General features: G+C 25.4%; 1 protein-coding gene across 1 annotated transcript in view; it reads left to right on the top strand.

Annotated features, from left to right (window-relative positions):
• LOC100207412 (WD repeat and FYVE domain-containing protein 3) overlaps positions 1–12,500 on the top strand; it is a 226,494-nt gene that overhangs the window by 55,074 nt on the left and 158,920 nt on the right. Inside the window, exons 8-11 of the mRNA XM_065796046.1 lie at positions 2,411–2,619; positions 7,468–8,138; positions 8,292–8,563; positions 9,619–9,792. Of these exons, the coding sequence (XP_065652118.1) occupies positions 2,411–2,619; positions 7,468–8,138; positions 8,292–8,563; positions 9,619–9,792 (1,326 nt within the window). The remainder of the gene's footprint in view (positions 1–2,410; positions 2,620–7,467; positions 8,139–8,291; positions 8,564–9,618; positions 9,793–12,500) is intronic.

The raw sequence follows: 12,500 nt of genomic DNA, 5'->3' as shown, positions 1-12,500 counted from the left end.
TTCTAATCAAGAGCTAATCAAGTTGAAGCTTTCATTTTCATCATTTTTGTTAAAAATCCATCCATATTTCTAAATTTTATTCTAAAAATATTAATACATTTAATTTCCAGTAAGTCCAACACTGGTTAACTCAAACGGTTTTATTTGGTTCCTTGTCTAATTGGTTACTATTAAAATTCTTCGGTCAAGTTGAACCTTGGACAACTCGAACCTTGGTTAAATCCAACCAATTTTTTATCCCCTTGCAAAAGATTTTTTTGGTTGTCTTGAACTTTTCGTATGGGAAAAAAGAAATCATAATAGTTTGAATAAATTTTTTTTAGAAGTCATTCCATATAAAACACTAATAACAGTAGCTTAATATTTTCTACATTTTTTTGTTGTATTTAGTTTTGAATCAAATAGATTGTTATCATATATAAAATAACGCTACAAAAATTATTTTAATTTTACAAAATAAATTATAATAAAGTAAAAAACCAATTATTTTTAGGTTTTGAATAATTTCTTAATAAAAGATTGAATACATAACTTCTTTCACTGAAATTTTTATCACGCTTTTATTAGTATAATGGTTTATATTTAATGTTTATACTTTACCATTGAATAAGAAAAAATGCTTTAGTTAAACATTTGTTAAGTTGGAAGATGGTCCCTTGGAGGTTTGAGATATTTGGAATTAACTATAATTTGAATGTTAGAAAAATAGATATTATATTAAAGATATTTGCCTAATAGTAAGCACATTTGTAGTATGTGCAAACAACTGTAAATAAGATTTCCTAATCTGGAAGCCCTGAACAGCCACATCTGAAAATTATGCAATTGAAATTAATAAATATTAATTATTTTTACTATAATTAATATAGTTAATAAATATTATTAGTATTAATAATAGTAAAAGCTTTGAAATCTACTACTTCGTATACCTCTAAATATTGGCAAATGAGATTTTCCTCGAGTTGTATTTATCGGAAACATTTCTGTATTGGAACAAGATACTAAATGGAAATAATCATGTTTAAAAACTTATATTGCATGTTTAGATAAGCAGTCAGGTGTCATACTGAATTAGCTAACTGCCTTGGGCATCAGTACATTAGGTTACTAAATAGGTAGAACATGCAAGGAGTACCTCTATATTGACTAGGGGTTTGGGCAGCAATCTTTTTTTTTTTTTAATTTTTTTATTTTTTTTTGTTAGAAAAGATTGTATGAAATAAAGTAAGCAAAAAAAGTCAGTAAATGCTGATATAAATCTACATTATTATATGCAAATTTATATATATATATATATATATATATATATATATATATATATATATACTTATAAATTATAACTTATAATTAAAAAGGTAAAGGGATGGTATTCGGTAAATCTAAAATAACATCGCGCCTAATAATTATTATATATGGATATATTATAAACTGGATTAAAGCGTTTCTTTCAAATCATACTCAATGTGTCCAACTTGGAAACGTAACATCGGAATGGGAAAAAGTTACTAGGGGCGTTCGTCAAGGCTCTGTTCTTGGTCCAACGCTTTTTACTATTTTTTTTTTTTATAAACTGGATTAAAGCGTTTCTTTCAAATCATACTCAATGTGTCCAACTTGGAAACGTAACATCGGAATGGGAAAAAGTTACTAGGGGCGTTCGTCAAGGCTCTGTTCTTGGTCCAACGCTTTTTACTATTTTTTTTTTTTTTTTTTTTTAATTCACCTCCCCAAGGCCGATAAGACTACTACAAATTAGGAGGCTACTTGTGCTTATAACCCTCTCTCAACTCTATAACTCCGAAACACAAACCTTGTTGAACAAGGCCGCTGCGCAGAGAAACAAGTTGACAAAACAAACTATTTTCATTAATGATTTACTAGAACAAATTAGTCGCAAAAATATATGCAAAATGTATGCAGGCAACACAAAAATCCTTAGTGTGGTCAGCACTGAAGAACAAAAATTTTGTCTGCGAGCTTACATTGACAACGTTGTTAATTCGGTTCAAGAATGGCTTATGGAAATAAATATTATGAAATGTAAAATAATGCATTTCAACCAATCTAAATCCGTTGCACACCAATACTTTATTGATGACCGTGGCTCAAACAACAGTCTCAACAGAATTCAACTTGAATCAAGCCATATTATACTTTTATTTTCCGTTACCGCTTATTATCCTTATTTAGAAAATTTCTGTAATTGAAAGCATTCAACAGCATGTTACAAAAGTACTGCAAGAAATTAAGCCTTTTTCCTCACTTGGAGATGGATGCGGCGGGATGCCATGTATATATATATATATATATATATATATATATATATATATATATATATATATATATATATATATATATATATATATATATATATATATATGTATTTCTATATTCATTTTATTTTGTTTAGAATGATATATTACTGTTTGTTGTTGATCAAATTCAATACTTACTAAACTCAGAAGTAAATCAACAACTTATGTGTGAAGCTGGAATGCCTTTATTGCTACTTGAAAAATGTAAAGAATCATTTATAAATGATGAACATCTTTTAAATCCTTTGTTAACTAAGCTGTTTGAGAGGCTAGCATCTCAGTCATTGCATCCTAAAGTACTTAGGTATTTTTTTTTTGTTTTTATTTCATTTAGGTTTAATAATTTTTTGGTTAGATTTAACTTTAATTTAGCAAGTTTTATTTTTTTTATTTCTTTTTTATAATGGATTATTTCAAATAAATAATCCATTAAGTAATCAATATCAATTAAATAACAACCCTTTAAGTAATCAATGTTGTTAAATATGTAGTTATAGTTAAACATATAGTTATTGTTAAATATGTAGTTATTTTTTAACATGTAGTTATAGCAGGCGTTCTGAGGAGACATGTGCAATCGCACCTCTTATTTGACCACGCATATAATTTTTTTTGTTGATAAATTGGCCATGATTTTTTTGCGTATATTAAAAATGGGGCGTTTTAGTAAAGCGCTGAAAATCTAAATGAAATGATGCTTATAAATTATAATTATGCTTATAATTACATTTGGATAAACAACTTAAATAATATATATATATATATATATATATATATATATATATATATATATATATATATATATATATATATATATATATATATATAATAACTTTGATCTTTATAAATGTTTTTATTTTACACAAACGCTTTTAAATAAAGTTTTAACGTTGCAATTTACTTCTGTTTACAATAAACACATCAAAATTAAGGTATATATATTCTTATAATCATTTTAATATATTTTAATAATAAATAAATATAATATATGTAATTATATTTTTATTTTTTTGTTTATGTTTTTTTAATAAAGATTTAATTTTATAAATATTTCTATAATTTGATTTATTTTCGTTTTTTTTAATGCAAAAAACCCTTAGCGCTTTATCGAAAAAACTAAAACCTTTTTTCGCTAAAACATTTTTTTAAATAAATGCATTGATTTTTTTTTATTATTATTTATTTTTTAATCTACAATCAGTAAATCATAAATATTTACATTATTTTATACTGAATCTTAAATTTTTTTTACTAATTTAAATCTTTTATAACTATTTTTATGATTAATTTTATAAAAAACATTTATTCAACGCGATGATTAAAGTTGTAAAAAAAATTTATAAACAGCAATAACTTTATTCAAAACTTGAAATGTTTCATTTTAAAATCACTTTAAAAGTTTAAACTTTTCGCTGTGAAGTCATTCCATTTTTTGAAACAATAAGAGTTAGAGACTACAAAGCAAAAAACATTAGCACAAAAAAATTGGCTTTAATGTCTTTCTGTATAAGACGTTAAAATCTTTTTTACGAAAGACTTTTTACAAATGACTTTTTTTATAAAAGAAAAATCTTAATGATAGGTTGAAAAAATAAGAAAGAATTAAAAAAAGATTTGTTTTTTAAAGTTTATTTTATAAGCCTAATATTTTTATTTTAATCTCACTTGAATTTAATTTTTTAATTTATATTTTAATTTTCTCTTTAGTTTAGTTTGGATTTTCAGCGCCTTTTTAAAACACGCCATTTTTATATGCTAAAAAATCGTGGCCACTTTATCAACAAAAAAAATTATACACCTGGTCAAATAAGAAGTGTGATTGCACGCGTCTACTCGAAGGCCTTAAATAGTTAAACATGTATTTGTTGTTAAACATGTAGAAGTGTGGTGATAGAGATAATAGAGATAATAAATAAAAAAAGATTATAATAAATAATATTAATAAAGTAAAAAAAAAATTATTTTCGTTGGATAACATCAGGATTGTCATAAAAATCATGTTACTATTAACATGTAATTATGCCTTTCATATGTCTTGCTGCTTTGTAGGACTCAATGCAAAGGCTAGAAGAACTTAACTCTGACTTATAATGCTTTTTGCCTTAGAGTTGTTGGTTGTGTAAAGGCTAGAATTAGTGTCTCAGTAAAAAATCTTCTATTCGGCAGTTGTTATTTGCATCTGGCTTACTGTCTTGTAGGAAATCTCCTATGCAGAGACTTTTGGAGTAATCAGAAAATTTTCGTTGATCAGCCTCCTAATCCTTCATTATTTAATAAGTTGGCATACTGGCATAGGTGTAAACTTTTATTACATTGTTTCCTGCCTAGGATGATAAGATGATCTTCTTTTCTCTACTCATGGGTTGTTGTGTCATGGGTTGTCTTCTTAACAGTAGCTACAAACTTTCCCAGGAAGCGCATCTGTTGGCACCCCTTGTCTGTCCACACATAAAATTTTTTCTTTTAACAACTTGATCACAGCTGTTTGGATTTTTGATATAAATAGAAAAAAACTAGAAAATTAAAAAAAAAGTTAAACTAAACATTAAAAATAAGCAACAATTAACCAGAGAGGAAATTAAAAAAAGTCAAATTTATTAAACTGAAATTTTAAAATAAAAAAAACAAAACTTAACTAAAGTAAAACAGTCTTAACAAAAATTATTTTAAACTACATTTGGAATAATTGGAATAAATAAATTCGAAATTTTGATCTTTTTTAACAATTTTATATTATGTGAAACTTTTGATGAATGTTCTTATTATTTTATCAAAATGTTTAAATTATCAAAGAATATTATATATAACTTTTTTCTTTGTTTAAAAAGTATGTATTTTATGATAAATAAATTTGATATTTTAAAATAACTTTTAATTAAATGTTTTTTACATTATGCGAAAAGCTTTTAAATAAAGTAACAAATTACTTCTAACAATTGTTTATAATAAACACATTTTTATTTAAATTATAAAAAAGTATTTATATAAGTTTTTTTATTTGTATGAATATGTACTATTTTTAACAAATTTCCAACAAAATGCATGCTAGTTACATAATAACACTTTTAATAAATGACATTTAAAAAAAAATCATTTTATTCTTTGTTTTTTAGATAAAAACAAAAAATTGTTTATTAAAAATAGCTTTTTTTAATAAAAATTTCTTTGGCTCTATAACAACATAAACCAATGTTTGAGTTTATAATTACATTTGAAATAAATAACTTTGAAACTATTTTTAAAAGTATTTGTATTAGGTGAAGCGCTTTTAAATGTTTATTTTTTTAGATTTTAGTTTTTTATGTTTATTTTTCGAACTTTTTTTTTTTTTTTTTTTTTTTCAAATTTCCTCTTTAGTTTAGTTAATGTTAGTTTTTTTAGCGTATTTTTAAAATGTTTTAATTGTTAAAATATGAAAGCACTCTAGTTGTCTAATGGTCTAATCTCAATATATTAAACAAAAAAAACATGTCATTAGTACTAAATTGTTTTAATCTATCTTTTGCAACTATTTTTGGTTTTGAAAGAACACTCCATCCACTGATTATCTCTTGCAGAATTCACCAGACATACCTGCTGTTTGTGAGGCTGATTTAAATAAGTCTGTTCTCATTTCAGATCTCTGTGTTGGCTTATATCTCCTGATTTGCAAAGACTCCATTAGTCACATGCTTGGTCTGAGTATTTACTTATGTTTCAATAAATTTATTCATTTTGAAATCAGGTTTAAATTTTTAATTTTTTTACCATTCTCCTTCTTTCCAATAACACTGACCTTCCTGGCTCTAAAGCTCAAAGTCTTTCTCAATCCTTTCTGCAAATAATGGGATTTGTGACTTATTTCAATAGAATCCTAGTTACTTATCATCACTCCTTGATTTGTGTCTTGTCTCTCAACCTAGCTTGTGCTCAGTTTTTTCTTGTTTTAGGTTGTTCTGACTATGCTATGATCTCACTCTCATTCTTCTTCTACATCAGGTTCAACATTGCACTTCTTATTAGTACTTTAGGGGTGACTTATGTGATTTCTTATGTGATGGTTCTTGGGCTGTTGTCCATTGTTTTTTCACTGAAAATTGGGTCTCCTGCATAATCTCCTGAATTTTCTTGTTGGTTTCATATCGAGCCTCACTCTACTTTATGGTTAAAATCACAATAATTTAAAAAAAAGTGTTTTCTTCAATACATTCTAAACTGCATAACATGTTTTTTACTGAGTCTTTTTTATTATCTACTACAAAATGACATCTGTAGTTCTAACTTTTTTACGAAAAAAAATTTGGAGACCTCTCTGACTACTACTTAGTCTTGTTCCATCTTTTGATCCTTTTGACTGCTGACTTGTAAATTGTTATAACACGAAGGTTTTATTGCACATTAGAAAGAAGTGATGAGGCAAGGACTAATAGCATATTGAAGGCTTTCAATAAAGTCTGGTATTCTGGTATTTTTCATAAGCTTTCTTTGTATGTTTTTCAAAAACTTTCCCTGGTAGACACCAAGGAAAGTTTTTAAAAATGTTGAATCATTCTTTTTAAAGTTTTTTAAGTCTTAGTTATTCCACTCTCTAAAGTGTAATGAATATTTCCCACTAGACAAAAAACACTCACAATAATAATCTTTTATATAATCTCCTCTTACCATCATTATCATATACAACTATTTTTGTCTTTCTACAATTAAATATTGTACTTTGTTTTTCCTCTTTTTTTTAATTTTCTTGGTAAGCACTTTTTTTTAGGCTTGCATGTTTCTTGCTCTGTTCCCTTAGTTTTATTATCATGACATGCAACAAAGTTTAAATCAGGAATATCATTTTTAAAAAATTCTGCAGTATTGGTTTTCATCTTGCAGTATCTATTGACTGTTCTGTTACACTGAATTATAATGCTTGCGATATTATTTACAATTAAAAATTGTTTTTGTATTTAATGAACATTTATCGTCGCGACATTATCAGGCTCCAACTCTGTCTCATGTTGAGATTACATCAGAACACTATACAATTTTAACTCAAAGTTTTTTTGTTCGGGTTACATTTATAGAGTTAGCAGTTTCGTATATCAAGAAGGTTTTCTTTTTGGAACATTAATTAAGAATCAGTTGTTAATACCTGAGGAGGTTTAAGATGTTTTATGATTTTTTTATTTAGAAAATTTCTACGCTTGGGATATCCTTTATGCAGTAAATCTTCTTATGCTGTTCTCCGAGGTCCTGAAAAAGAAATATCAAAAACAAAAGAAAAAGATGAGGTTGATTGTAGTATGTTACTAGAGATTTATGATGGTGAAATTGATTTTTTGTGCGATGAGCAACCTACCACACAAAATTTACTTGAAATAAATGAGTTTCAAACAATTGAAGATGATCTTCCAAGTCAGTACAGTAAACAAAATTCTTTGGATAAAATTGAAGAAGAAAATATTGAACCAGATGAAAAGATATCAACAGATGAAAATTGTTTAAATGTGCATATAATAGATGAAGAAAAACCATCATTAGTTTTGCAAGATAGCCTTGATGAAGTAGATGTTAGTATTAAAACTGCTGTCAATAGAATTGAATCATTATTTGATGCAGAAGAAAAAGATCTAGGATCTGTCAAGAAATCTAATTTTGCAGATGAACTTGCAAGATTGTGTGAAAAGTTTGAAGGGCGTCCACTTCCTCAGAATTTAGTGAAATCAGTTGTGTCTTTAACAACACCACGAGATGTTTTAAGTACAGTACCTCTAGAGCCACCTGCTTTTATTGAATTTGATATGAATGAAGATGGTTATGCATGTTTGTTTCTACCTGCTATAACCCCACAGAATGTTCAATGTAAAACTTCTATTTTATGTTGTAATTTATTTTGATTCAAAATATATTAAGTTATGCATTAAATTTGTATTTGTAAACATAACATTTTTAATTTTTCTAAAGTTTATAAAAAAGTTCTATACTATTATTTTCATTTTGAAATTTTTATTATAGTTACAACACTGAGTTCTTATAGAAAATCTATTAGTGGTACTTCTAATCTACCTATAAATTCTTCATCTAACGGTGAAAGAATATTTCCTCCTACTACTGGACTATCTCTCTCGATTTGGTTATATATAGCAACCCTTCCAGATTTTCCAAACAATAGTTCTCACATCAGTTTATTTACTGTTGAGAAGCATTATGAGGAAATATTATCAAAGCGAGTGGTCAATCTAAGTGTCTTCCAAGTTTTTTTAGATCTTCTAAACCATAGATTAGTTGTAAGTATATAGTTAATGACAATTATGCTATTTGAATTTTTTTTTTTAAATAAACTAGTCTAAACTAAAATGTATTTTTAAATTTGTTCTAGCTTTATTATATATCTGCTTTATTATAAATTTGTATCATTTGCAAATGGATTGAATAAAAAAAATTGTTTCAAAAAGACCAGCATGAATTTGAATGAGTTGGAAAAAAATTTAATGACTAGTGATGTTATTATTTATTATTTATTAGTTAGTTTGTAAAAAATGCTAACATTTTTTAATTTTTTGTCAATTAAGTAATTAACTTAATACTATGATAAAACTTATGAATAAAATGTAAAAATTAAGAAAAAAGTTAAAAAGTTAAATTATGATTTTATTTTAACGTAAACAAACATTAGTTTTTATATTTTGCTGTTGCATCAAAATTTTTTGCTAAATTTAAAAAAATAAGAAAAAAATAAAAATAAAATAAAACAAGTGTAAAGTTTCCTTTTATTATGTAATCATTAAAGTATTATGTTACAAAAAAATGACAAATTATATTTCAAAAAATTGCTATCAAATAGTAATTTAAAAAATGTTGTTTGAATAAGAAAATTTATACCAGGATTTCGTGTTTTATGCTGCAAATATTGTTGTTTTTTTTCCAAAAAAATGCCTACATACAGCAAATTTCATTACGCGTGAGGGGTCCTGCCACCCAAAAAAATATATATATATAAATATAAAATTTATATATATATATATATATATATATATATATATATATATATATATATATATATATATATAAATATAAAATTTATATATATATATAAATATAAAATTTATATATATATGAATATAAAATTTATATATATAAATATATAAATATAAAATTTATATATATATATATATATATTATATATATATATATATATATATATATATATATATATACACATTTATATATATGTATATATATAAATTTTAGCATTTATTATGTAAATACTTTTATTTTTTGATAGAAATACAAGTTATGATTTATTGACATTTGATTAAATGTTTTTATTAAATCTTTTCAGATAAGCACTGATGATAGTAACTGTACTAAAGCAAACACAGTGATGTATGTTAAATCTGATGAAATTTTTGAGTTACAAAAGTGGAATCATATATGTGTAGTTCTTCAGAAAAATGTGATGAGAAACAGTACTGCTTCTGTTTATATTAATGGCAAAGTTACTTTTATGTCTAAGGTTTTTTTTTTGTTATTTATACATACATACATACACCAAAAACATTATACTGAAATAGATAGCTGTGAGGGCTTCACTACATACGTTGACAGAATATATATGTAAAACAACGCAGTGCCGCTACATACAGACATACGTATATATATATATATATATATATATATATATATATATATATATATATATATATATATATTATATATATATATATAGAACCCCTTAGATGTTGTCCGAAAGTTTTTTCGATATTTTGTTGACAAAAAGTAAAAAATAAAATGCAAGACCGGAATTTTTTTTTTTTAATAATGATAGACTGCCTGCCCCAACCAAACCCTCAGTTGATGTAGCAGCACTCCCTTGCGGGTCAGGCTATTTGTCAGTCGATGTAGCAGCACTCCCTTGCAAGTCAGGCTATTTGTCAGTCAATGTAGCAGCACTCCCTTGCGAGTCAGGCTATTTGTCAGTCGATGTAGCAGCACTCCCTTGCGAGTCAGGCTATAAGATAGTCGATGTAGCAACACTCCGCGCATGATTTACAGTAAAAAAAATAAAAATAAAAACATTTTATTAAAAAAAATAAAAATAAAAACATTTTATTAAAAAAAATAAAAATAAAAACATTGTTTATATTGTTAAAAACATTCAAAATGTTATAAAAACATTCAGAATGTTTTTAAAAACATTCTGGTCAATTAAATTTGCGTTTTTGTGGTTTTTTTTAAAAAACGATTAATTTGTAATTAAATTAATGGTTTTTACTTTCGTCCAACACGGAAATGTTGGACGAAAGTCAAAAGTAATTAAAAAGTGACGTATGTGTTGGCGTAAGAATCACTTTTTTCCTTCCGCTCTTCCTAAAGCCAACAAACTATAGAACTATATATATATATATATATATATATATATATATATATATATATATATATATATATATATATATATATATATATATATATATATATAAATATATATATATATAAATACACACATATATATATATATAATATATATATATATACGCAGTAGTAGTAGACACTCGCCTCATAAGCAAAAAGTTCCGAGTTCAATCCCCACCACGTCCCTGGTAGTACCGCGCTCAACTAGTTTCTCTGCGCAGCGACCTTGTTCGTTCAGGTTTGTGTTTTTAGAGTTATAGAGTTGAGATAGGGTTGTAACCACAAAAAGTAGCCTCCTCGACTGTAGTGGCCCTATTTTGGCCTTGAGGAGGTGAATAATAAATATATATATATATATATATATATATATATATATATATATATATATATATATATATATATATATATACACACACACAGTAGAATCCCGTTAACTCAGAACCCTGGATAAGTCGAACTTTTACTAAGTCGGACAAGTTTTCAATTCTCCTTGAATTCTCTATACATACCGAAAGCTTCGCTTAACTCGGACATTTGCTAAGTTGGACAAAATGTATATATCTGTTCAGAGTCTGAGTTAACAGGATTCTACTGTGTATATATATATATATATATATATATATATATATATATATATATATATATATATATATATATATATATATATATATATTATATATAATTAGGGTCCCAAAAAACAACATTTTCGTAAAATATATGCTGCCACCCCCTTAATGCATTCTATATGATAAAAAAACACTGGTTTTAAAAAACTTTTTGAATAAAAAATACTGTTAGGGGTCCCCTCATATATATAATATATAAAATGTGTATATATATATAATATATATACATATATAATATATATACATATATAATATAATATATATATATATATATATATATATATATATATATATATATTATATATATATATATATATGTATATATATAGAACCCTTAGATGTTGTCCGAAAGTTTTTTCCATATTTTGTTGACAAAAAGTAGAAATTAAAATGCAAGACCGGAATTTTTTTTTTTTAATAATGATAGACTGCCTGCCCCAACCAAACCCTCAGTCGATGTAGCAGCACTCCCTTGCGGGTCAGGCTATTTGTCAGTCGATGTAGCAGCACTCCCTTGCGAGTCAGGCTATTTGTCAGTCGATGTAGCAGCACTCCCTTGCGAGTCAGGCTATTTGTCAGTCGATGTAGCAGCACTCCCTTGCGAGTCAGGCTATAAGATGTAGCAACACTCCGCGCATGATTTGCAGTAAAAAAAATAAAAATAAAAACATTTTATTAAAAAAAATAAAAATAAAAACATTTTATTAAAAAAAATAAAAATAAAAACATTATTTATATTGTTAAAAACATTCACAATGTTTTTAAAACATTCTGGTCAATTAAATTTGCGTTTTTGTGGTTTTTTTAAAAAACGATTAATTTGTAATTAAATTAATGGTTTTTACTTTCGTCCAACACGGAAATGTTGGACGAAAGTTAAAAGTAATTAAAAGTGACGTATATGTTGGCGTAAGAATCACTTTTTTCCTTCCGCTCTTCCCAAAGCCAACAAACTATAGATCTATATATATATATATATATATATATATATATATATATATATATATATATATATAATATATATATATATATATATTTATATATATATATATATACTTTATATATATATTAGAGACCCCCTAATAGTATTTTTTATTCAAAAAAGTTTATATATATATATATGTACATATATATATATATATATGTATATACATATATATAATTCATACATATATATATATTTATA

The sequence above is a fragment of the Hydra vulgaris genome, chromosome 04 (genome assembly GCF_038396675.1).
Source record: "Hydra vulgaris chromosome 04, alternate assembly HydraT2T_AEP".
Taxonomy (NCBI): Eukaryota; Metazoa; Cnidaria; class Hydrozoa; order Anthoathecata; family Hydridae; genus Hydra; species Hydra vulgaris.
The sequence above is the reverse complement of the archived record's forward strand: the minus strand, read 5'-3'. Positions and strand labels throughout refer to the sequence as shown.